This window comes from Tubulanus polymorphus, chromosome 3 (genome assembly GCF_964204645.1).
Source record: "Tubulanus polymorphus chromosome 3, tnTubPoly1.2, whole genome shotgun sequence".
NCBI classification, from domain to species: Eukaryota; Metazoa; Nemertea; class Palaeonemertea; order Tubulaniformes; family Tubulanidae; genus Tubulanus; species Tubulanus polymorphus.
Genome location: NC_134027.1, coordinates 9,431,696 through 9,458,981, shown reverse-complemented (window position 1 = coordinate 9,458,981; position 27,286 = coordinate 9,431,696). Strand labels below are relative to the sequence as shown.

General features: G+C 38.4%; 3 protein-coding genes across 7 annotated transcripts; 2 read left to right on the top strand and 1 right to left on the bottom strand.

Annotated features, from left to right (window-relative positions):
- The first annotated feature begins 16 nt into the window (after nt 1-16).
- Nucleotides 17-11,103, top strand: LOC141901903 (uncharacterized). 3 transcript variants are annotated; one of them, XM_074789470.1, is made up of 6 exons: nt 17-54; nt 1,846-2,070; nt 6,601-6,772; nt 8,250-8,494; nt 9,149-9,250; nt 10,738-11,103. In XM_074789470.1, exons 2-6 carry the CDS (start codon nt 1,980-1,982, stop codon nt 10,998-11,000), a joined length of 873 nt encoding a protein of 290 aa, XP_074645571.1. In that variant the 5' UTR covers nt 17-54; nt 1,846-1,979; the 3' UTR covers nt 11,001-11,103. The 3 variants fall into 3 exon arrangements, with proteins under 3 accessions (XP_074645571.1, XP_074645572.1, XP_074645573.1); XM_074789471.1 differs by lacking the exons at nt 17-54; nt 1,846-2,070 and adding an exon at nt 4,876-5,157; XM_074789472.1 differs by lacking the exons at nt 17-54; nt 1,846-2,070 and adding an exon at nt 5,966-6,080.
- An 898-nt stretch (nt 11,104-12,001) lies between these two features.
- LOC141901579 (acid phosphatase type 7-like) lies at nt 12,002-16,102 on the bottom strand. The gene is made up of 2 exons (XM_074788906.1): nt 15,955-16,102; nt 12,002-15,831 (listed from the first exon to the last, which is right to left on the bottom strand). The coding sequence occupies exons 1-2, from the start codon at nt 15,964-15,966 to the stop codon at nt 14,158-14,160; spliced, it is 1,686 nt and encodes a 561-aa protein (XP_074645007.1). The 5' UTR covers nt 15,967-16,102; the 3' UTR covers nt 12,002-14,157.
- Nucleotides 16,103-16,877: 775 nt separating this feature from the next.
- Nucleotides 16,878-26,958, top strand: LOC141901899 (coatomer subunit gamma-2-like). 3 transcript variants are annotated; one of them, XM_074789464.1, is made up of 24 exons: nt 16,878-16,990; nt 17,878-17,927; nt 18,069-18,149; nt 18,314-18,385; nt 18,507-18,611; nt 18,754-18,804; nt 19,025-19,117; nt 19,211-19,414; nt 19,496-19,536; nt 20,083-20,284; nt 20,489-20,599; nt 20,730-20,830; nt 22,052-22,124; nt 22,231-22,309; nt 22,443-22,607; nt 22,906-22,981; nt 23,100-23,203; nt 23,300-23,425; nt 23,606-23,677; nt 24,025-24,167; nt 24,569-24,737; nt 25,292-25,389; nt 25,655-25,793; nt 26,383-26,958. In XM_074789464.1, exons 1-24 carry the CDS (start codon nt 16,951-16,953, stop codon nt 26,610-26,612), a joined length of 2,625 nt encoding a protein of 874 aa, XP_074645565.1. In that variant the 5' UTR covers nt 16,878-16,950; the 3' UTR covers nt 26,613-26,958. The 3 variants fall into 3 exon arrangements, with proteins under 3 accessions (XP_074645565.1, XP_074645563.1, XP_074645566.1); XM_074789462.1 differs by having other exon boundaries at nt 23,603-23,677; XM_074789465.1 differs by lacking the exon at nt 17,878-17,927 and having other exon boundaries at nt 16,914-16,990; nt 23,603-23,677.
- Nucleotides 26,959-27,286: the final 328 nt, after the last annotated feature.

Here is a 27,286-nt window from a genome sequence, read left to right as displayed (position 1 = left end):
TTGAATTGAATTTATACATTATTACTGGATGAGCTTTAATGGTGAAACAAAAATGTAAGTAAATACCGTCTCTTTATCGTCTTACGTAAATGATTTTGAGGGTCCTTGATTTGGATTTCGGAAGGCTATATACATCGGTTTAATTTCATGTTCAATTGGAACTGCCTGGTCGGAATTGGCAGAATTTCTAACAACCAGTTACTAGTTAGTCTACATGTCTACTCTCTATCTGAGTATCATTATCAATCTTCCACTCTTTTCTTCATTCCATGTTCATTGGCCTATTTTCTAGTCAGTGACCCAAGACAGATTGGCAAAAGAACAGAACAACGGTTCTAGGCCTACATCATATCTCTTAATTAAGTTTCATTCATGAAATGCATTACATTAATGTACGGTCTATCCCCCACTGCCGGTTGTTTGAGATGACTGAAATTAAGGTTCGTTCGACTTTAAATTAAGTCTAAACAATCCTAAGTATTTTCATTATTTTTTAGATAACACAGAGAGAATCCCACAATAATGATGAAAAACTAAATCTGAAAGTGTTTCCTAGAGCTAGTAGTTTATTCGACGTTTCAACTAGGCCCTAAGCTTATATTCTAATAGGCCTAGTTATGTTCAGGAACACATTTTTGGACTTTGTTTTTCATTATTATTGTAGGATTCTCTTTATATTATCGTAACAGCGTGGAAATAGTGTTTTATCAATGGTGATTATCTTTTAGAATTTGCCCATATGTAAACCATTCAGTCAAATAGATTATGAAACTATTCAGGGCTGCCATTGATTGTTGTCAATTTGTTAACTTGGCTGCTGTGTAGGCCTAAGTCTAATTCATACCATGTTCTTTGAACACTGTTATCTGGAAATTCTTAGAACTTGAATATTTCAACTTTATGAACTTACTGGTAGATTAACGAAGATACTGTATTAATGGATTTAATAAACGGATCCAGTTCAGTTTCATGATAACCGATTATCCTTTGCTTATAAATTGAAGCATTTTGGTAGGCCTTTCGCATTCAGCAAAGCCACCCAAATCTCCCCACCTACTACTCCTCAAGCCACCCGAATCCACCCTGACTGTCTTTTAATTTGAACCCATAGATAGCCTAAACATCCATGATTTCAAAATTTAATACCAAAATCAAGTCTTCCTATCTTCAATTCTTGAGTATTTGGGATATGAGACAGAACCAAGAGCTCCAGTTCTTTCTAAGGCTGGAAGTGAAATTATTACTGCTAAAGAGTTTGAGTTAAAAACCTAAATCATGTCAAAACAAACAACATTTTACCAAAGACCATATTTTGGATTGAAGTAGGCATACCCTTTCAAACAATTCTGGGTGAAATATGGGGGTCAAAAGGTCACGATTTTGGTGGCCCACCTCATCAAATCTGGTATCATACGAAAGCCTACTTTGTTTATTACAAATTAACACAAACTTGTGAGATAATTCAATTCATATACTTTATTGCGCCTTTATAAAAATGTACGTATAATCAGCATAACAAAGTTAAAAAGACAACTCGCCTTGGGGTATGAAAATCTACTGGAAATGAGTATCATAATCTTTCTGAGGAGAAGGCCTACCGGTAATATAGACGCTACATAGTGAAATTCCCGAGTGCTGATAGGTTAATACGAACATTAGACACGCGTTGATTGATTCTTATTGAAAAAAAACGTATTGATTGAGCCGAGTCTGAAGTGTATTGATTGCGTAATGTAGGTTTCTATGCGACCGCGGTGGTTTAAGCTTCAGCGCTTGTAATTTATTCAGCATTGCATCAATACTGTCAATTCATTTGAATTTTATATGATTTCACAATATTTTCAGATTCGTGCGGACTGACTTTGCAGGATCAATTCAACGTTTCTGATTCGCTGTGTTCATATGTATACACTGATATATATGTATAATACTTTATAAGTTGTGTGGGAAAACGACTAGGCTGCTTAAAAATCGTTGCCATGGAGACATCGCTGGAAGTGTTGTCTATTGCAGCCAGCATTCTCGACACTCGTGGAGCCAATGGTAGTTGTTACCAAATGAAAAGAAAAGGTAGGCTACGGAAAATCTTCTTATTCTCTTTTACATCGGTTCATCAACATGAGTGGAAAATTGGATGGAATGTTTCTCTAGTTGTTTTCATTGAAAGTTGATTTTATTTATCGTAGTAGGCCTATTCTGAAAATCAATGCAATTAGATTCTGAAATGACCGAATTTCTGATTCAAATTATTATTGAAAGAAAAGGATGTTCAACTTGAAACTTGGCTTTCAATTTATTCACTTTTCGCCTATATGAAATTACTTGCTTGTAGTAAAAAGCTAAAGTAAGCTGGACAGCAATCTGAATATTGGAGAATATAATCTCTTTCAATTTTAACTTCAGGCCAATTCTATGGGCCATTTTCATGTCTTAGAAAATGGCCTGTAGAATTGGCTCGAAACGTCAAATTCTCGTTTAGTTTTTTCATTTAATATTGTGGATTTTTACTTCACAAAAGTTGTCATTGTTGTTATCGGTATGTTGTTAATTCGATTTGCGTGTTTAATGTTTCCTTATCAACGATGTATTGTTGCTTCAACCGTGAAATTCGATTCTTAATCGATGAAGGCTTGAAGGCCGAAACGTCTTGTAGTCGCGAAAATAAAAGAAGCAGCTCGTCGTAGTCTATATATTTATTTCATTAAGTCTTACCGGAGATGAGGGGAACAAAAAACATATCGCATTGTTATCGGTAAAGTTGATCGTTATTTTGAGTACGGGTTATCAAGAAGTCAAGGGTTTGCCACAATGACTCGTCGTAGCTGGTTGGGAAGAACGGATGAGTCGTTTTACCGCGTGGTAAAATCACCGGTAGAGTTCGGGAAGAAATCGATTCGATTTCGTTGAATTCAGCTGTACGTTAGTGATTCGGGGAGGCAGTTACTCGTACCGCATACCTAGGCCTTTTTCTTGCTTGGTTTACGGGAACCACCTCCGAAATTTGAAGAAAATTCAAATAAAAATAGATTTTATTTTTTTTTATTCCCGCCCGACCCTGTGGAATGAATTGGGTGCAAAAATGAGCAAAAAAAATTTTTTTCGCCTCCAGCCAATGAGAATCGCGGCTTGAATGATGAAAAAACTTGAAAAACGCGAGGTTCCTTTTTGATTGCAGCGTGCAGAATTCAAACTTTCCAAGAATCGTTTGTTTGGACATATGTATATTGCCCTATCGACGGTTCCCTCTTCCTTCAAAAAGTAATTTTATCTCACTGCTGAGGGAATTTAAAAAAAAATGTTACTTGCTTCCCCGAAATGATATTTGAATAGGTCTACCCCGTAAGCCAGGCTATTCTATTTAAAAAAGGCCCTTCGTTATCGTATTATGAACAGGTATTGCTGACGAGTTCGCACGCAGATCAGAGACGTGTTAGTAGGAATCGTCGGTATTCCGTGTGCACGTTCCAAGTGGGAATAATCTACTAGCCGGTCAAGAGAAGATGAGCGAGTCATCCTGCTTTGCGTTTCGAATAGCTCCGATCAATTGCCGTTACACGTTACCCCAGTAAACAACAAGCACGTAAACGATGCCCGGCATGCAGACAATTTTATGAAATATTGCAACGGATGCAGCAGAAGCGGCGGCGGCCAGTTGCATTGAATTAATCGAGAGAGTTCGGATTCTTCGAATTAGAATGTTGCTCATTCTCTCTCTGTCGTGCGCGCGATTCAACCCCGCGAATCAATGAGGGAATAGTTGCGAATTTGCGCTAGCTATGAAAAGAATTTCCAATAATGTCCAATAATCCGCGCCTATGGCGCGAAAAGCTTAGACGTACTGCGGTATTTTCCAACTAACTTTTGAATACATTCAAAGATTGGCATTTATGTTTCTAGCTATAGTTGTGATTGTAAGTTTTAAACACTAGATAGGGGCGGATCCAGCAGGTGAATTTGACTATATTCTTAAAAATTATTGCTCAATGTTATGCCAGCGGCGAAGCTCATTAAAGGGTGGTTTGGGGTTCCTTCCTAAGAAAAATTCGAAAAATGTCTCTTTTTCCTTGTATTTAAAGACATTCTGGACCTGTTAGATTAGGTTCTCCTAGGAAATATGTTATTCACATTTTTCAGACTATATTCTGGAATACAGTGGAATATAGCTTGGGTGCGCCCCTGCTAAAAGCGAGTTTAATTTATGAAAAATTAAAATGACGTAATGTTTCAAACTTTGAAATCATTTTGTTTCAAACACTAGAGATCATTGTCAGGTGTGACCTGTGCCTTTTGATTTTGATTTTTAAGAAATAGAATTTGCTTATAGTCTTTTAAACTTTGTATATAGTGGGTTTTAAACTTATGATCAACTCTCTCCGTCATAGTACTACTATTCTATTGCTACGATTGGTGTCTCATCACAGTTCACAGTGAACTGTAGGCCTGTTGATAAAAACAAGCCATTTACAGCAATTTTTGCCATCGGCCTATAGGAGCCCAATTTTTGGCTATATATGTGTAATGGTGTGCTTAAGCTTAGATTCAAAATCTAAGGCGATCAAAAATCCTTTTTGGGAGACATTCGTCGATCAGCTGCTAGGATTATTGTCCTAGGAATCTATTCAAAATCCTATTCCGAGTATTAATCGGTCGTAATTACAAGATTAGCCGTATATAAATTGCGCGCAACGTAAACTATTAGCGAGCAGATGACTGAATTTTTCTACCGTGTTATTGATCCGAAAATCTAGGGACGACCGAAACGTGCGCGGATCTCTATGTGTACATGTACACGAGCTTCTCACATTCCTCGCATACCTGTGAAAAGCGGCCTCGCGTGCGCGTAGTATAACAGTACATCTCCTCGCATAGCATAGGTGAATTACCGGAGGACCTGCTGACTGGCTGACGAACGGAATCACACTGCTCGTCAACGTATGATTCTAGCATGCTGCGAGATCCATCGTGTTGAATTGGAAATATTTTAATCACCGCGTGCTCGAAAGACTGAGACGGACTGAAATCGCAGTGGATGCGTGTATATCGTTTACTTTTGTAACAAGCGATCTCTTCACTGATTGATTGTTTGATTGATTGATTGATTGATTTCTCGTTAAGGAATATTATATATATTGATTATTGTTATATTGGCTGCCACAGGTAATTAGGATTTTAATTCAGTTGTTAAAGATTGAAGTCTGTGCCGCCCCTGGTAACTGGAAGTTTGTTCTACTGAGTGACCACTGCGGCCAGTTGCTGAAAAGGCAGTAAGAGTTAACCAGTGACTAGTTAACTAGTTAACCAGTGGCTATTTGTTGACAAAGTGATAATTAAAAGATCATTGTTGCTATGGTATCTCCAGTTATCTTTCACCGACTTTTGGGCAACTGGCTCCAAGTTGTTATTTTCGGATTCAGAATTGAACCAACTCTTCGATTAATTACCAGAATGTGCTGGTGCAAATTAACTGATGTTGTTTCGTAGGACAAATGACGATTTCAGATCCAAAAATGAATATGTCTGTTTGCTAAAATATGGCGCGGCATTATTGTAATATATATGTAAAAACGAGGATCTGTTTTTAAATGCACGTCTGGGTTGAACATTTTTAACTGTAGTTAACTTTTTTGTTTTATGGTTTTTTGATAAAACATTTTGAATAGATTCTGAACAAATAGTTCATCAATTCATAGAAGCTGACTTTATTCAGTAGATTTAGGCAGCACATCCGGCTATTAGAAACGTAAAATTAAAATTTCTTTTATAAACAGGAGTTTAGTATTCGGCCTAATTGAAATTTAATTTCTATAGCGCCCTTTTCACTGATACTACAATTTTCAACGGCTCTATCCATTAAATCTGTATTATTACCCCTAGCAACTCTAACCATCAGTCATCTCTCTCCCTGGTGAGAAGTAACTTCCGAGCAGCTACTAGGCGCTCAAGAGTCATCCATCAGGCAAGGTACCCATTAACTCTTGGGTGTAGAGAGGCTATGAGGATAAGTGTCTTGCCAGGGGGACACTACGCTAATGTACGTGGTTTGAACCCACGACCTGGCTGCCGGGAGTACATCTATTGAGGTACATAAAACGTGTGTACGTATGTATGGACTAAGCTGTGGAATACGTGAATCACTTCAGGAATGTTTGGAAATTTCTCGTAGAACCCTCAACTGTACGGCGAGTCCATTCCTGTAGAGTCATAGTTTTAAGGTTACAGTCGTGAGTTGAAATTTTTGTGGCCAAAATGATACTAATAACTTGTGCCATAAGAATATCTATCTAAGGTATTGAAAATCAATTTCAAATCAAAATTCTCACATACAGTAAACCTTGCCTAACTCGGACTAACTGGGACTGGCAAAATTGATCTGAGGTTCAAGTGAAGTCCCGAGTTAATGATAGGAAAATGCGTTTTAGTAAGTCAGAAAATGATTCGGTTTTGGTGAGTTAGTCAAAAGTTGGCCATGTCCTAGTGGAACAAGGTTACTGCTCATAGAATTCACTCTGACATTTTTCCGACTTGAATTTGTTTATCGGCTAAAATGATTGAATGTGTTTTTTTCAAAAAAAAGTACATATGTTTTCGTTTATTTCGTAGAAAATGGATCGTTTTTGAAAAAGTCTGTAATAATGAATAGCACGATGTCGAAAGAGTTGCCGACGCGTGGAGAGCGACATAAACGGACGAAAAATCGCAAAGAAGTTTCCGAACAGCTTCATTTCGACGAAGAACACAAGATGAAAGTTCAGAACTCCAAAACGACGCAAACGTAAGTGACGCGAGTTTATCTAGATTTCGAAATTTTCAGTCGTACAAATTTTCTGACCAGTTTTATAGGATCCATTCAAGTGGATGCTTGAAATCATTGTATCTTATCGATTCACCTACCTGGTGGTGTATTACTGCCAAGTGAAACGGAGAAATTTGATCGTCTCAAGCAGAGCCCCTGCGACTCCTTGATTCCTTAAAAACTCCTATACTAGAAATGCTTTTAAAGGTGCCGTAAAGGTGCTTGAAAGTCCTTTAATTTGAGCAAAACCGGATTTCCCGTAGAAACAATCATATCGTATTGTAAATTTTCTATTGCTGTTAATAGTGCATGTGTTTATACGGGGATGGCTGGCTCACTGATAACCGTTGAGTACTTTTCAAACTTCAACTTAGATTAGATTGCTGTAGACCCAAAATCCTTGAGGAGGGTTTGGGGCCCTAGGAAAATTTTGAGAAAAAGACCGGCATTATTTGCATGTATAACTTTTTAAGCCAGGTAGTGAAAAAATAAGGGGCCCAGGCCGCCGCTGGGTCCAGCCAGAACGACCCCGGCTCCACCGGCCCTGCAGGACCAAAAAGCTGGTAGACTTGTACACAGCAAATTGCCTTCTTCAGGCAAATGAGACGTGCTACTGTTGATTTAACCGTTACATATGTAGCGTTCGTTTACGAAAAGAAAAAAACCTGGATATTTTTGTCAGTTGAAAGTGAAGGAGAGGGAGGCGGGAGGGAGGGAGATATGGAGAGAGACAATTTAAAAATTTGTAATCTTTTACACGTGTCAAAACGGTATCGTCTACATGGCAGCGGAGGTAGCGTTGGCCATATATCCTCAGTGCGAGTGAGGTATGCGGGATCGTAGGAATGTCTGTTGTGTACCGGTATTAGAAACGAGCGCGAGCAACAAAATGCGTATTAAACAACGAAACTGATCCAGGATATGTCTGGGTACTTTTAGGTACTACAATGTGTAGTGGAAGGTATTTTTTTTTTTTAGAAAATATTTCTGATGATAATTATTGATACGCAAATTTAGTCACGCTTTAAGTTGTAGGAAAGGTTGACCTTTTCGTTTTCTGTGGGCACGGGGGGGGGCGGATCCAGGTGAACTTGTGAGACTTGTACAAGTCCATTAAATTTTTTGGGGGGTCTTTGAGTGCTCGTTTCTATTTTGTGAAGTTGGTGCATTTCCGTGTAGTGCATATAGGGGTAATACATAATATTGTCATTTTGGACAACAAATTGCCTTTTTGGAACGTGTCCATCGAAATTTTCCCCTGGATCCACTGCTGCGCAGCGACCCAGTTCCGTCTCTTAGGGAATTTGTGTATTTGAAATTCATCGCTCACAACTGGATTGCATGATCAGGAACTTTTTTTTAAAGTTAAATGTTCGGATTTTCAGAAATTCCCATCCACAAAATGATGAAATCAAGACACTTTTCGTCAATTTTCTATTGATTCTCATATTTCCAGCATGGACGGCAATAATGAAATTTCGTCGCAGTACAGCGAAGTCATTCGACACCTGTCACGTAACAGTCCCGTAACGAGTGCATCTAGTCCTACTCAACCCCCCGAGGCTCCGTTGAATCTGACCCGCGACGGCGCGACGCCGCCTCTGCATCCTCGTCAAACTGTGATCACCAGCGCCTCGGTTCCTCCCGTGTCCGAGGGTGACGAACCCGAATGTGGACCAATCAGAAGAGACGTTATATCCGGTAAGCCGTCGAGTCGGATTTTCTTTCTTAATCTTTTAAGTAAAAGAGCTAAATGCGACGTTGTTAAGTAGACTTTGGTAAGTAAGATAAGAGGAGACTATCGAAAGATGGACTCTGCACATTTTATATTGAATTGAATTTATAATTAATCTATTACAAATCATATGACAATGTTTATATCATTATCATACATGTATTTACTGGTTCTATCTTGCAAGATCTTTGAATAAGAAATCTTTTGATTTTTTGGATTTGATGATTTTTGCATAGTTCTGGTAGACAGATCCTTAATCCAAGTAATTAAAAGTAAAGAATGCTGTACAGAAAGGGTTATGTAGAGATTTTAAAGGTGAAACGATCTACGGAATCAAAGTAGCAAAAGTCTTGATTTACCTACCGTAACTATTAAAACTTTAAAGTTACCAAGAATGACACTGGTGTCGAAAATGGTTAGAATTCGCTTATTAGTGAGCAATCAAGTTGATAAAACTATTGAGCCAATTTTATGAAATTTGATGTTCAAATTAAGATTGCTCCATTGGTCGAGCCAGTACAGCAGTTGTAATTTGAACTAGACTTATGGAATTTGAATTAGTACTAATTTGGAACTCTCGTGGTGTATTCGCGCCATTATTTTCATTCTTCAATTTGCAGGTATCTGTGATTCTTCAATCGACGAACACTTCAGACGTTCTCTGAGCAAACGTTATCCGACAGACTTTCCAGGCACTGAAAATTCGATCTCTTCGTCGGAAGGTGAGGATCGAATGAACTCGATGAACTTTATAAAGTTAGATTCACTCTTCAAACTCTAAAGAGAGGAATGCACACATTATGAATTATGAGTAATATGATACAGTAGAACTGGCTTAATTCAGATTTTTCAATCCAGATTTTCACTAGAATTCGGATGAAATATTTGGTTCATTTAACCTGGAACTTAGTAAACTACTGACCAGTCCCTAGTCATCCGAATTAAGCGAGTTCTACCGTATGAATTGAAAATATCTGATTCACCGCGTCCTGGTACTATGAGAGTCATTATTTGATTCTCTGAATCTAATGATCACGAATCTATATTACGATTTATTATGAAATGACGTCTGCTATCTTGAACGAAAAAATCTTGTCGCTTTTAAAGAAAGGGCGAATTAACAATATTCGTATCACAAAAGCATAAAGCGATAAATGACAAAAATCGATTTTGTCGAGCTCGTTTAGAAAATATTTCGATACAAAAAAAGCATTATCTCGCGTGGAATCGAAAACTTGTTTCGCGAAATCAATGACCAAAATGATATCGTAGAAACTTCCACTCTTTGTACGCGCGCGCAAAATACCGTTCGGAATTTGGCGAAAAAATTCCGATGAACAAAAACCAACCGAAGTCGACTTCAAACATGGGCACTATTTATCGGGTTTTATATTCTAGTGCTTTTAACTGGGGTGATGGAATTTATACCGTGTGGTGTGTGTATGTGCATGCATTCCACTTCTGAATGCATTCCTCGGCCTAAGGATTCCAGGCATAACTTTATCAAGCTTTGTGCCTCGCCGCACATGTTTGATAATATGTTTACATGCATGCATAGACAATATGTGTGTGTGTGGAATTTATTTCGAGGACGACACAAACGAAAGAAAAAAACAGGTCACCCGAATTTAGATACCGAACACGATGTATTCGCGCTCATACGTAATAGCCCACCAATTACTGGATGTTAAAAAAGAATTCTGCTACTTCTTTTTTCAAATCCAAAATTTTTTCTGCCTAATGAGTATGTAGAATTTCTGGGGATCATTTCAAATTGTTCATCCAGTTTCCAGTCTGGTTGTGTTGCACAAGAAATTGGTGAAACAGATAAAGTTCATCGCCCCTTCATACCAAATGAACGATTTTCGTGTATTTAAAAAAAAGATTTTGGATGCTTTTAATGAAGGTTTTATTAACCTTTTAATGCATCTACACTGAAGTGCAATGTATTAATTGGTGATGGACTATGCTAATAATACACTGCACCCAAGAGAATTGATGAAATTGGTAATTAGTTCTTATCTCTGATGAAAGATGACAGTACATACAGCGCATGCCGGTGCAGATGCATTATAATGATATTCAGCAAACTGGGGCGAAATTTTCAAATTATCTCCAGCACTTAAGGGTATCAATTAGTCAGCATTTAAAGGCTTAAGTACCTATACCTGGTATGTCAATGATCAAGATTTTTTTGATTTCGTTCCAGATTCAGTTGACGATCACTTTTCACGGTCATTGGGAAAAACGTGGGACGATATTAAAGCTAAAAACGACACTACATCTGCGTCGTCATCTCGCCACGTGACGACGGACGTTTTATCGGACTCGGTCGACGACCATTTTGCGAAAGCTCTCGGTAAAAACTGGTCAAAACTTAAGGCGCAGTCCGAGGCGGAGAATACACCCGATTCATCATCTTCTTCATCAGAGTCGCATTCGCTAATGGCAATCAGGACATCATCGATATGATATGATATATTTTATAATCGTGGTTGATATTATTTGTTGTTGTGGCTGTCGGTCCGTTGTTGTTGTAAATCTTGTCTCAAAATACGAATTTTTGTCGTCGAAATGTTGTTTTCTTACGTGTTACTGTTTCTGAGTATGTGAGCAGAAATGTCGCAGTCTAGTGGACGAAGCGTCCCAACGTTAGCCAGCACAGGTCAAAAGACGCAGATCTATGATAAGTATGTGGATTTAATCCGATCAGTAATTTGAAATAAGCCGAACGGAGAAGGGCTTATGATGCTTTGTAATCGTACAAATTTTAATAAAGAATGTTGTAAAAATATGGATGAATAAACAAATTATATGAAATATTTGCTAACCATCTCAAATGAATTCTAAGTCTTCCCTTCTATGGGAGGTGGGGGAATATTACTAGAACCACAGTGGGTCATTTTAGAATGGTTTATTTCGGAGAGATGCTAGATACTACATACGAGATCATCATCAGAACTATGGACAATCAGTACCAGCAACACTGTCTTTTTGGTAGTGGTATATTCCCTTTTCGCTCCTTCCCCATTGGCCCTTTTTCATTTCAATTACCCATTGCACTCATTCCATTTTGCTCGGTGTCGCTTCAGCCCTATGAAGCACAACTAATGGAAATAAGATAATTCCACTGTCATTTTGCGTTTTCCGTAAAATGCACGAATCCATGTCATTTTCTGTTCTGGTAACAATTCGTCTACATATTTTTCTAAATTTTTACGATCTACCTTACGGTATTTCTTTTAATGAATTACAACATGTCACGTTGTTAACTTAGCTTCCCTGAAAACGTACACTGGGGTGGAGGGTAAAATGGCAAGTAGCGAAATAGGAATAAATAAACGGTGAAATGGGAATAAATCATCAGTACCATGAATATCACAGACAAGTTCCAGCGGAATCTCTGCACAGACAATAAAACTAGTTAAGTAACATGACGAAATACTACAGTTTGGACAATTAAGACGCCTATACTTTTATTAACTAAAATAGATATAATTGATAAGGTATCGAACTAATAACAATCATTGTGTCCATGATCCGAAGAGGTTAAAAAGCATGGACTCTATCTAAAATGTAGAGTCTCCAGTCAAAACAAAAAATCTCACCACCAAATGCCATCTGTTGTTACCGGTATCTGAATGAAGATCAAGCGGAATGTTAAAGATAATTAGGCCTTTTTTAATTATTGGAAAACACTCCCAGAATTCTGCAAAAATCAAATTTAAAAGCCCTCTTTTTTCATCACAATTTTGTCAATAAGAAAAAAACTTTTAGTTTTGTTAAGTCTGTCTTGATTTTCAATATACCGTAGTAACTCGTATAAGTTATGTTCACCTTAATCTTTTTCTGTAGTCCTTCCCAGGTTTAATATAGAAAATACGCAAATAATAAAAAGCCTTCCCAGTAAACAAAAAAAGCCTTCCCAGTAAAAGAAAACTATTACATAGTTGAATCTCTTTGAGAGACACTCCTATCTCATAGGCGACAGTATTTCGAGAATATCAATATTCTAAAACATTTCAATCGAAAATATCTTTGGAACATTTCTGAAATCAATATTTAATAGTTCCCTTGAATATTCATGTGTAATTCCGAGAAGAAATATATACTATTATGCCTACTTAAACCCTAAAAGTCATACCAGATTCTGGAGAGACAATTTTAAGACAATAATGTACACATGTACATAAAACAAATTTTTAACCGTTATTCCTACTGTATTGAACATCAAAATGGCATCGCACAAGTGTAATGCCTAGCCTACATCGACAACTAGTTGCCGGGCAGTTTTCGGCACATAAGAGGAACTGGCTGGATACAATCAGTTGCTCGAACGTGTCGATGTGAGCTAGCTTACGACTGGTTAGCGTCCATCTCCAGTTCAAGCCAGTTGCCCATAGCTGTACTCGGTTACTGTCATATCTGTCAATGTGAGCGCTCTATAATCAAAAACACATGGTTGCAACTGACTAAAACAAAGCAATTTGTCATGTGATTCGAGATGCCCTGAGAATATTTGCTAGATTACACATCTCAGTTGCTGTCGATGTGTGCGCTATGGACTGGCATGAGCCACGCAGAAGCTGGTTTTCATTAGATTTTCAATGTGAGCCGGTACTCACTCACTAGTAACTTGTTGTCTCCAGTCGCTTTGTGGATGTATGCTTAGCTTAACAAAGGTCCATGATGGATACCATGCCGACTTGGAAGTCTGAAATGCTTGACAACTAGCCACAATGATAGGACATGACAATTGACTGGTTAAAATGTGTGCATAGGTACCGGATGTATAATATCACAGTGCTAAGTATTATCAAACATTAAAGCCATAAATTAAACGGTTGATATTTCCCCCCAAAACCCTCTCCCATCTACATACAAAGCCTCATCTGGCTAATATGGCCTGCGATTACGTAGCATTGGAATGATCGAAAAACCTGTTTGATATGTTAAAGATCCCTTCTCAAAGTACACCCATCACAGATTCTATAAAAAATGACCATATAGTAGCTACGAAGTCTCAAAATCCACACTAAAAAGAGACTTTTTGGGTACAAAAAAGGTCGCAGAATGGCCGCCTCGAGTCTGATTAACCCAATTTTTCTTAAAACTATCGATCCTAGGGGGTATATTTACACACGTCTATGAAGCAAAAAGATAATCGCTTTTTCAAAATATACATTTTCAAAATGTCCCCTCAAAACTTCAAAAATTTGCTAAAAGTGTTGATTTTGGCACAGCAACGGCCTGCTACTCAGTCATCTTCATTCTGATCAGGTTAGTTATTTAGCAGATACATATAGGGTGGATGCATGTAAAAACTTTATATCAAGGCAACGCACTGAAACACCACAAAGCACATGGGGACATATTCATATTGATATTGCATATCTACGAGATGAAAAATGCTCTTTTAAAAGAACAAAATCAACATAGAAAAATTTAAACATAAGAAATCATTCATTTATTACGTACGCATAAAATTTGACTTTTTCAACCTCCCCTGTACGCAAAATCGGACATTTTTTTCATATACATTAAGCATAACAGTACGCAATTGCACTGACCCCTCCCCCTCCCTTGATGCGTACGTAATAAGTGAATGACCCCTAAAACGAGCACGAGACTAATAATGAACAACGTGATGGATATCTCGCGCTTTGTAGGCTTTCTTATTTGACGGAATGTTATCGCCGTTAGCACCACACCTTTTGCAGGTGACATATAGAACGGCGAAAACAACCATTACAACGCAAAACAATTTCCACGGCGAGATACGATATCCAACGTTGTAAAACACAGGTAAAAACATCTGTCGACTGGTCAGAATATCGCGACCAAATTTCATGCTACCGTCCGAGCGGAATTTCCCGTGCTTCGCCTGTCTTATCGCGAAGTTGTCGACGACGACGCCGCTTTTCGATCGAATCAGCTTCCATTTCAGGTGTGTATGATTCGTTGTTTCGAGCACGGCGAAATTCTCTGAGCGCGACATCGCGTCCGGCAGACGCTGAAACGCCGACCAATCGTTCGCCTGGAAACCGTTCAAGAACGTGCGCGCCGATTCCCATCGCGAACCGATATTGATGTTAATCGGCGCTTTCGGGTTGTCGTAGTTTTTACCAACGGCGTGACCTTTATACACCGGCCAAGATCGCTCGTACATTTGTTCGTGGGAGCTGATGATCAAATCGACTCCCTGCCAGTTGAACAAATCTTCGAGTTTTTGATGGACGTTTCGAACGACGGAAAGCCAAGAAAACGCCGAATGCACGGGTGATATAGACGTATAAAGCGGTCGATGCCCGATAACGATAATCCACGGATATTCGTCACGTTTCGCGTTTGCTTTTATCAAATCGTCCAGTAACCATTGAAGCTGTCGCTTGATGTGGACTTCGTGGTGGTAGTAGATCTCCGTCGAATACGCGATGTAGTGAGCGTATCCGAGGTCGAAGCTGTACCATAGTCGATCGAGGGGCATCGGCCACGCGACACCCGGCATCGAAAAGCGATAGCGATAATGGAGAAACTCGGCGTCGGATTCGTGATCGCCGGGAACCGTTAGAAAAGGGTATCTCGTCGATACGCGTTGCAGGTCGCGCATGTACAAATCACCCGATTCGCTGAGCGTGCCGCCCAGATCTCCGATTTGGAACAACGCGTCGTAATCCCCGTTCGCACGCGTTTCTACGATGTACTCGTTTACCTCAGACAAAAGCACGGAATCAACGCTCGTGCCGCCGAGAAGGATCATTTTCGTAGCGGGCCGTTCGGCCGCATGCGTCGATGCGTTCGACGCTCGAAAGCTGAATATCTCACTTTTTGTCGAAGCCGTTTGCACCTGGTAATAATAAGTTCGCCCGCCGATTAAACCGCGCAGAGATGCGCGATGAAAATACGGTAAATAGTTCGTAAAACGATCGACGAACATCAGTTTTTCGCTTTTGGCGCGGCCGATTTGAGACAGATCACCGCGCGAAGACCCGTACATGACTTTAGATTCCCCGTGCTCCGAGGTCGACCACATTACCGTCAAGTGAGTCGGGTCATCGCCAAGAGACAGGTGAATTTGATCAGGCCCCCGATGAAGTTCGGCGGCGGATATTTCTCTTTTCGGTTTGGCAGTAAACCAAGACAAAGGATTACCTATGCCGAGAGTGAGGAATAGAAATATCAAGACCACCGCGAGTACTTTCAGTTTTTTACTTTTTCGCGAGATTCCGCCGAGTTGAGGATAACTGTACACACTCGGAAGAGCAGCCACACTATCTTGCATAACTACATGCCCATAAACCATCTTGAAATGGAGGAAATGCCCACAGTTATTCTTATATATTCTATAATAGTTAATCGATTTTGCTGTTTTCAGCCTTTCATTTTTTTGTGGTTTTAAATAATACTCTCACAATCACTGTCTTACAGGATTTATCATTTGTTCATCTAAAGCTGTTCATGGAAACACGATTTTTCTTCTGGTTCATGTTGAGCATGTCCATAAAAAGCACAGCCCATATTACCATCCATAAATTAGCATCATAAAACCCCATAAAAAACGGATAAAACCATTATATTCGGTCGACGACCTTGAGGAAAATGCCCGTTGACCTTGAGGAAAATGCGCCGTTACCGAATTGCATTCAATAGATTTTTAATATTTTTTTTCTTTTTTAGTTGTCTATCCTCCTATTCTGGATAGTTTTGGGGTATGATAGTTGTATCTTATAAACATTTTCGGTGAATTCTGTAAGAAATGTCAGTAGGGAGTGTATGAAGAGGAAATAAGTTTAGTTTTGTATTGATACTTGATTGATTAAGTGTCAGATTACATTTTTATAGCTTAATCTTATATAATATCTATCATCTCATAATCTTCATGTAATATCCATCATTCTTCCAACATACCTGTAGTTTAATCATTTGATTCACTTGTATTTCACCTGATGAGGGGATATGATCCCGAAAACGTTCGTGTTAATAAACTGTATTTACTCATTAGAAAATGAGGTTTTTAATGTTATCGCTTCTATGGTTATTCGGATATTTGAACTCTCTTCCTAAGATACCTATATGTATTATTATAATTTCCGGCTATAGTCTCCCTGATTTATACCTTGTATGTTTTTATTGAATAACATTGTAAACGCCTGTTTGTTTCTATTGTTCAAATGTTTGTTTGTTTTTTACTCTTTCTCTCTTGTTATTTGTCAGTATCTCTTCGTGTTTTATTTTATTGCCATGTCTGTCTCATGTAATATCTGTAATTATAAGGACGCAATAAATTTTGAATTGAATTGAGTATTCGGTGGCTATTTTCGGAGCCACCCATTCTTGTTGACGTGTCCGGCTTCGATTACTTCCGGGTACAGAAAATTGAAAGCTGTCATTTTTTTCGGCTACAAATATATAACGATAAGCCATGCATATGTTAAGAAGGGATAAGAAGGAAGATGAAGAGGGTAAGTAACAGCATATTGTGTTGATTATTCGGTTTTTGAAAACATTTTTCCAGACCGCAAAAAGGCATGGAACTGGAACTGGAACGGAAGGGGAAGATATCCTCCCCTCCTTTCACAGGGGCTTGTCCCAATTTGTTGATGCCGATGGAGGATGGATGATACCAGTATCCCTATATAAAAAGAAAAGGGGGAGCGACTGCACTTTAGGTGTCCCTAGTGGTTATGTTACTAACCTTACCATAACACTATTCTTTAATAACACTAGCACCACCACAGTGGAAAGGTGACCTAAACTGCAGTTAGACCGAAAAGGCAGCTAACTAAATCCACTATCTGTAAATTACCTTCCCAATTCAATCGACTGTCATTTCCTGAATTTTCAACTAATTTGCCTGAAATAAACTGTTTTACAAAATAGAAGACTTACTTTTCTAATAAGCCTATGACTATCGCTCTACGATGAATATTTCACAACGAAATCACCGTTTTCCGCCAGAAATTTGGCCAAAATAACCCAGCACGGCAAATGATTCAACGCGATTTACAGGCGAGTGCGCGCATTAAAGTGAGGAGATCTTATCCGTGCAAGCTTTAAACCCCACAAACTATATATCAAACGATGCACAACAGTCTTATCTTTCAACTTGATGATGATTCCAGGATATTTCTAAACATTTGGAGGCGCTATAGAACAGGCGCTCCAGACATCTACCACCGATCAGTTCCTGTTGGCCTATATGAACCGCTGGCGCTCATACTGATTAACCAGCACTCCTCTACGTTATCAAATGTCCTATAAGGATTACCAGCAACTATCGATACAGATACAGATGGAGATAGCCTTTCTCTAAATCAATAAAATTGTTACCGTTCTTATTTCTCCATAGGAGGAGGCAACCCATTTCAGAATCTGGAAAAAAGTTCAGTTTTGCAAGAGGTAATGAAGAATCTCGATTGTATTTTTTTTTTTCTAAGGTTAATATGTACCCGATCTGGTGGTTATACAGGTGGTTAAAGTTGTAATAGACAGTATTGGATTATTTTATGGGTGTATTAATTTTGTTGAAACCTATTTCAGGCGAGGACATTTAACGAAACGCCAATTAATCCAAGAAAATGCGGACTTATATTAACAAAGATCCTTTACCTTCTAAATCAGGTATGACAATATTTCTACAATACCACAATGTAGTACACATAAACATGTATTTATGAGAAGAAACTTCATCTAACAAGTGTATGTGGACAATTTAAGTATTGTCTGAACATTTAGCCAGGTAACAATTGAATTTTGGTTTTGAAAATTTATGCTCATTTTTTCAGGGGGATCATATCGGAACCATGGAAGCTACCGAGACTTTCTTCGCTATGACCAAGTTGTTTCAGTCGAAAGATGTAAGTCTCATTGATAAAAAATCTATTAGTAAAATAATAACTGGTGAAAGAAGAATTCAAAAAATGATAGTCTAATTTATGTACTATATGCCCTTTCACTGTTCTCTGTCTGTGCTTTCAGATAATTTTGAGAAGAATGGTTTATTTATGCATCAAAGAGATGGCAAACATTGCCGAAGATGTGATCATCGTGACAAGCAGTTTGACTAAAGATATGACTGGCAGGGTAAGTTTTTTGTATGAAAACTTTGAAAACTGTGAACATAACAGATTTGGATGTTATGAATTCATGCAAGAGTCATGTGGTATTATCCTTTCGTATAATAAGTATCAATCTTTGCAGCATTGTTGTATTTTCATGTTTTCAGGAAGATCAATTCCGAGCCCCTGCTATTCGCGCGCTGTGCAAGATTACCGATGTAAGTATTTCATATGATCCCTACTCCAGATCATTTGGAACCAATGAAAGAACTTTAGTTATGGGAAGTCTCGATTAAACATTATACTTGATTTTTATGACGTATTTCATATGATCCTGCAGTAGACCCCCTCTCTATTCTAAATCGATTGGGATTAATGAAATTACCTTAATTCGGTTCAAGGGATGTCCCGAATAAACTTTGTATTTTATTCTTATAGAGCACTATGTTGCAAAGCATCGAACGTTACATGAAACAAGCGATTGTTGATAAACAGCACGCCGTGTCCAGTGCTGCTCTTGCTTCTTCTCTGGTACGTATTCCGATATCGGTGTTTTCTTCGTCATAACATTCGTTTTATCGAAATGCGCCAATTTACATCGGTATTCATTTGTTTTTTTTGCAGCATTTGATGAAAGCGAGTAATGAAGTCGTGAAGAGATGGGTGAACGAAGCGCAAGAGGCAGTGAACAGCGACAGTATAATGGTTCAGTACCACGCGTTAGGCTTACTGTATCACATCAGAAAAACCGACAAACTCGCCGTATCCAAACTCGTCAGTAAATTCAGTCGGCATTCTTTGAAGTCGCCATATGCTTACTGTCTTCTGGTTAGTAGAGATCAACTGAATGTAGCATTGAAAAGTCAGACTGTAATCGGTATTAAACTGGTTTATCGTTTTCTAATTCAGATTCGTATTGCTACGAAACTACTCGAAGAAGAGGGAGCCGGGTAAGAAAAATATCTATATAAGCTTTCCTATCTGTTTGAATTAACAGGGTTCCTCAGACTCCTTGATTCCTTAAAATCTCCTTCCGAATAGAAAATGCATTTAAAGTTGTTTGAAACTCCCTTAATTTGAGCAAAATGCTCAAAACTCCTTCGAAACTCCTTCCATTTTGAGAAGTAGGCAGTTAGAAATTTTTTTTCTAGTTTGTAGTAGGTGTACAGCAAACTACGCCTAAATCGGTATAGCCAAGGCCAGGAATAGTGTTTACCCAATTAGTTGGTGTTATGGATAAAACTTTGCTTATGAAACTACTGAATTAATGGTTTTCTGTACACAGTTCCCAGTTAGGAATCTACAGTAATTACAGATATAATAGTGATGCAGACACTTCCTCAAAATTTGAAATTTTCTCCTTGAAAACTCCTAATATCCAGGAATGACTGATCTGTAGGGGTCCTGATTAACAAAATTCAGTTGGTTAGGTGTAAACAATAGCATTCTACAAATATTCTTATATCTACTATGGTCTTCTATTTTGATTTTGGTAGATCGGAAAGTCCGATGTTTGAATTCGTAGAGAGTTGCCTGCGTCATAAAAGCGAGATGGTTATTTATGAAGCGGCGCATGCGATCGTTAACATGAAACATACAACGGCTAAAGAGCTTGCGCCAGCTGTGTCGGTTTTACAACTTTTCTGTAGCTCTCCGAAACCGACGCTTAGATTCGCGGCTGTTCGCACGCTGAACAAGGTTCGTAGTCTACTTATAAGATTGTCCATTCAATTATCTACGTATTCCTGTTATCTGTAATGTAATGTTTAATTCATCGTTAATTAAAAGTAATACAAAATTGTATAAGGAATGATAATGATTAGGTATAATAACAGTAAGAAATGATAATAATAATAATTACAATAATATATAATCAATGTTCTATCCATCATTCTATCATAGGTTGCCATGAAACATCCAGCTGCGGTGACTGCCTGTAATCTTGACCTTGAAAACTTGATCACAGACGTTAATCGTAGCATTGCTACCCTGGCCATTACAACGTTATTGAAGGTACATACATCAAAGAAATAATAAATGTTCAAGACAATGAAATGAAAATTGAACTAGAGGGATGCAAAATTCTGTTTAAAATTTGGTTTGTTGCGTGTTTAATGGTTTATTTTTTTATTCCTTTCATTAGACGGGAAGTGAAAGCAGCGTCGATCGGTTGATGAAACAGATTTCTACTTTCATGTCGGAGATATCTGACGAATTCAAAATAGTTGTCGTAGATGCAATTAGGTAGGTATTGTATGGACATAGTTGACGTTTGCGTCTTATTGAAATCCGAGTATGGTATACGCAGAGATTCTGAACATTAGGTGTAACACGATGTCTTGTAATTCTGTTTATTGCTCACCCGCCTGTTCTCTACGCTCCGACTCGCAGAATCTGCTCACCGTTAGAAAATACAGACTAGAATCATTTGGTGGAAGATCTTTCTACGTACATGCTCCCGTTATTTGGAACTCGCTCCCATCTCATCTTCGATCTCTAGACAGCTTCGCAGCATTTAAAACCGGACTTAAAACATTTCTTTTTACCCGTCGCTTCTGTACCGCTGGGGAGCACCTTAGAACACTGATTACAGTGAAATCGGCGCTATACAAATATCAGGGATGATAATTTTCCGCCGATCGGCGGATTTCCGCCTTTTAAATCAATTTTTATCATTTCTCAGATCAATGCATATCCGTTGAAAAAATGGGGGGGGGGGGTGGGGGGGTTAGGATGATGACTGTGGTTTTCCAGCATTGTAAGGATAGATTGGCATGACCATAAAAGCGTTTCCCGATCTATTTTTAAATGCGATCATTTAGCGGTATTTGTATCCTAACAAAGTTTTCTCTGTCGTTTGGCCGACGCATGTCTGGATATATGTATATGTATCTACATTATTGATTTTTCATCAAGTAGTGGTGTTTTTAATACGTACATGCTTATATTTTAAACACGTGTGTGTGGTGTGACAATGCGATATAGAATCATGTGGAAAATTTTAGTTTTTTTAAATGGAAATCTAGCTTGTTGTAATATCAGTACTGATATTAGTTCGTAATATCAGTACTGATATTAGTTCATTAATAAAGGATGCTGGAAAATAAAGTCTAATTCAATTATCTATTGCGTGGGCGAGTGATCGTCGCTTTCAAGAAGATTGATCAATGTGGGATTCGAACCTACTAGTTACATTATAGTTGTCTCTGCATCAATTATGTCCCTGCCGTCTTGGAACTAGCAGTGTGTTGTGTAAAACATGGACGATGTTGTTTGATTTTTTGGCTTTGCTGAGAGAAATTTCAATCGGAAAACTGCTGAAAAACGATCTGAGACGATGTGAAAATCAAAAATTTTCTGGGGGAGGGTAATTACTTCGCGCCTACGGCGCTCGTTTCCGCCTTTTCAACATTGGTCTGTTATCATCCCTGAAATATGAACATTCATTCATTCAATTCATTTTAGATCTCTGTGTCTGAAATTCCCGCGAAAACACGGAATTATGATGAATTTCTTGTCATCCATGCTTCGTGATGAGGTGCGTACGTAAGCTAATATTGTGTGTATAATTGGAACTTAACTCCGCGGCTAGTTTCATAGACAAGAGTTAGTCTATGTCTAAATTCCGCATTTTGTATCTGTAGGGTGGCTATGACTATAAGAAAGCAATTGTCGACACGATCATCTCCATATTGGAAGACAATCCCGAAGCCAAAGAAGCTGGTAGGTCATATTGACGTGCCACTTTTCATATTAAGATGATTTTTACGAAAGATTTCTGATATGGACTAATTATGTGTTAGTTCAAGTATCAACCATGAAATAATAAAGTACAAAATGAATGGTTTTGTTCTAGGATTGGCACATCTGTGCGAATTCATCGAAGATTGCGAGCATACTGTGCTCGCTACGAAGATTCTGCACCTGCTCGGACGCGAGGGTCCGCGAACATTGACGCCGTCGAAATACATTCGTTTCATCTACAACAGAGTGATCCTAGAAAATGCTGCAGTTCGCGCAGGTAGATAACAATGAGTAATCCTCTGAATGCTATGTCCATCCAGCTAGAGAAAATAATGCATTCTTTAGATGGAACTTTGGGACTGATTTTCTTGGTTTATCCAATGGAAATGTCTGGTCTGGTAACTCATCTGAGTTATACGTTTATGGAAGGTCCATGAATCATTAATATGCATCAGAAATAAACCTCTGTCGTGGACATCTTTAGTCGACTTTCAACCATGTTATGACTAAGGTCTATCAAAGGGAAATTCGTCACTGCTGAAGAGACATGTAATGAATATGTTCAAATGTTTCAGCTGCTGTTACTGCTCTGGCTAAGTTCGGTGCTCACTGTGAAGATTTGATGCAGAGTATATTAGTCTTACTGCAAAGGTATGAGCTTTAAAAGATTACCCGGGAATCTCTTACATTACTGGGTTCGGTAGATGTATCTGCATAGTAGCTTAACTATCTGCTAACAGCTTTTCATTTTCTGGTTTCTTCATTTCAGATGTCTGATGGATTCCGATGATGAAGTCCGTGACCGATCGGCCTACTACGTCAGCGTTATCAAGAAAAAACAGATGGCCCTTAGCTCCATGTACATTCTCAATGGTAAATTTTTATAGCATCAGGAATTTTAGAATCTAACATTTTAGTATCCATTGGATAAAATTTGTGATGAGTTTATTAATGTATTCGTTTAAACAGGTTTGCAGGTATCTATCGTTGGACTGGAGCGAGCGCTACATCAATACACACTCGAACCATCGGAGAAACCGTTCGACATGAAAGTCGTTCCACTCGCAACTCAACCAATTACGGAACAGAAAACTGGTGAGTATTCGTCTCCATCAACTAGACCGAAGCGGATCTAGGGTCCGATTCCGGGAGGGGTGCACCCGAAAATGGGTTATATCATATGATTAAAAGGGCTCTCCCAAAGAAAGCTATAAATCGGAAAACGTTAACTCATTTTTGGTAGTACAGAGAACGAGAATGTTTGTTTTTCAGCAGCCAACCCATCTGCTGCGCCTACGAAGGCAACAAAAGAAAAACAGGCCGCATCTACACAGGACATTTATGCCGGTAAGTATTCATTGATATATGTTTTATTTGTGTATTGACTTTATGATATGTATGTGGCTATTGTAGAATCAACTTAATAAAAGAGTCTCAATATGAGACATGTAGTACTTTATAGGTTAACTAGTTATACAGATGCACGAGCTTTCGCTAATAGTGTATAGTAGCTTCATCAGGTGAATGAGTAATATTCACTTGATGGAGCTACTATACACTAATAGCGAAAGCTTGTGCGTCTAATAAACTAGCTAACCTATAAAGTACTACTTGTCTCGTATTTATTCTATGAACACTTGTGAACACTCTTCTACAAATCTTCTGAATGAGTCTCGAAATTATTACCATTGTAGATCAACTGGGTAGAGTTCCGGAATTTGTCGGTCTCGGTCCTTTATTTAAATCGTCTCCACAACCTGTGGAACTGACAGAATCAGAAACCGAATATGTCGTACGCTGTGTTAAACATACTTTCTCCAATCACATCGTGTTCCAGGTAATGTAATGTAATGTAATTTATTTCATCATCAATTATAATTACAAATAAAATGTATAACAAATAAGTAGATTGATGATGAGGGACCTGAACAGAGCCTTAAAGGCTGTACAATCACTAGGACGTTCAGGCCCCCTCGAGAAAAAAAAAAGAAGATTGATGGTAATGATAACAATAGTAATGCTAATAATAATGATAATAATAATAATAATAATAATGATAATAATAATAATAGAGTAAGAGTTTATACTAGCACATTGAATTGATACACAGAATGTTGTTCTTGCTACTTGGTAATTTGCATTTCTGATATTGTTTGATGCTACATTCTAGCAATGGTACGAATAGGTTTAGGGTATGTAATAATACTTAAGTATATATAACATTCGTTATATTATCAGTTTGACTGTACGAACACATTGAGTGATCAGATGCTCGAGAATGTCACTGTACAAATGGAAACAGGAGATGGTTTCGAGATTGTGCGTTATATACCGGCGGCAGAACTGAAATACGGCATCACAGGAACAACATATACATGCGTACAGGTGCCAGATGACCCCTCTTTAGGTGAGAATCAAAGCCGAGTAATGATACATAGATTAGGAAAGTGGCAGTCCTATGTCCCTGCAGATGTTATTAAACTAAAAAATTGATCATTCTCCTAGGGGGTTATTAATTTATTACGTACGCATTAGGGGAGGGGGAGGGGTCAGTGCAATTGCGTACTGTAATGCTTAATGTATATGAAAAAATGGCTGATTTTGTGTACAGAGGGGGAGGGAGGTTGAAAAATTCAAATCTTTTGCATAAGTAATAAATAAATGATCCCTAGCTGCTTCACAGTCATACCAAGTTGATAGAATTGAACATGTCTGCAAAATACTATATCTATTTGGGCAGACCCCTTCGATGTACGCATACCTGGTACCTTCTACAGAAGATTGTCACAGCCTTTGAAAATTTCCTGTGACTTCATTGATTACGTAAAATGGCAACTAAACCCCTCGGCAATTTGGTGACATCTTTTAATTTCATGGATGCCGCTTGCTGCTTCTAGAAGACGAGCTTAAACCTGTTGAGCAGCATATGATGTTTCAAATATAAACGCATTATATTTACAGTAACGGGTACGTTTACGTGTACGATGAAATTTGTTGTGAAAGATTGCGATCCGAATACCGGCGAACCTGATGATGAAGGTTATGAAGATGAATATGTGGTAAGTTAGCGCAACAATATTAAACATCATGGACTCCCGTATAAAAGATGCTGTATTATGCTGTTACTCTCTAAATTCTGTATCAACAAACCCATTATAATAAGATAAAAACCCACTATCTACAAATTAAAAGAATTTTTGAAATCGAGAATTTATTATTTCAAAAAATCTAAAAAGATCGATCTCTTTATTCCTGTAATCTCTTAACTTACGAAGGATTGTAATGCAAAGAGATGTCATGTTTTTATTGGCTTTGTAATTTAAGCTTGAGGATGTTGAAGTAACCGTTGCTGATCACGTGCAGAAAGTCATGAAGCCAAACTTCGCCGCCTCGTGGGAGGAGTTAGGACCGGAAAATGAACTAGAAGATACGTACGCTTTGTCCTCGATGAAAACTTTAGAAGGTAACTAATGATTTTAGCCATTACTTTCCAAAATCTACGCATGCAACTACAATAAGGATCCCTTAAAACATATGTCTACTTGATCAATTTCTTCTGCCTGGTAGCATCATCCTCCCTGGCAGAAAGTTTGTACCTGATAGTATCAAGACTTGCCACGGTATGAAACCCTGCCACACTAGTTTGGGTGTGCAGTGCAGGTTTGCTACGAAAAAACTTGCAGTACCAATCAGATTGGCCATCGTATAATCACGAAGGCAAATTTCATGGATAAACTATAAATGGAAAAACCCAGGCTAAAATAAAACAGGATTTCTGATTGGCTAATAATGATATCATCTAAGCTGCGCACTCGGGCTACTGTGGCAGGGTTTTGTGCTGTGGCTGAGTCTAGTGATGCCATCAGTTTCAAATCCCTGTTGGGGGAGGATGGACAGCATTGGAGACGGCTTCGGTTAATAAGCTCTAACAAGACTGTTTCTGATTTATCCGAGGACAACAAAATAGACTTGGTGTTATTTTAAGTTCCTTCACCTAACAGCAACATGCGGTTTACCGGTACTTTCAATTTGTTTCTGTAATTCGTTTGTAGAAGCCGTTAAAAATATAATCCAGTTCATGGGCTTGCAGCCGTGCGAACGTACTGACAAAGTTCCCGAAGGCAAAAGCTCTCACACGTTGTTGTTGGCCGGTGTTTATCGCGGCGGCTTCGACGTTCTCGTCAGGTCGAAACTGGCATTGAACGACGGCGTAACGATGCAGATAACGGTACGCAGTAACGATCCACACGCGTCCGAGGTTATCGCAGCCGCCGTGGGATAAATCTTCTGTATAAAAGTATGATCGTTTCATCGAAGGAACTCTATTTTCGTGGTCATGAATCGTGGTGCAAACTATTTATGGAATATTTCAGAACATGATTGGACATCGAACAATAACGATTCTTACAGGTTATTGCCACGTACTGGGCAACACTACCCTTGTATTGTAATAGCTCCTGACTTAACTGAATATTTACAATGATAAAACTCGTTTGGGTTTGTTTTGGGTTGATTGGATAAAAAACTACCATTAAACGGTTTTGTGATGATGTACCATGATTACTATATCACTCTTGAATCAGAAACTAAATATCTTCGATTTTACTCTGTATGTTCTTTGATTTATGTATGTGTAATAAATTACATCAGTAATATATATATTAACAAATTGGTATTGCTTCATGGCGGGTGTCCAGGTTACGGTAGTACGAGAAGAACAGTAGACTCGGCCTTACTCGTGTGAATTGAACGGCGTAAGTGATAATTAGAAGCCGAGTTTCAGATGTTGAAACAGGAACTTCATCAAGGACTTAGTAAATCCATTGTTACCAAGTAGAGAGAGGAGTTAATTGCAGTTATGTGAACCTGTTGTAGTACCTTGTGTTCTTCCACCTGTGGCAGTCCTTGTAACTCCATGAAAACTGCGACCACTACAGCACAATAACTACTCAAGGC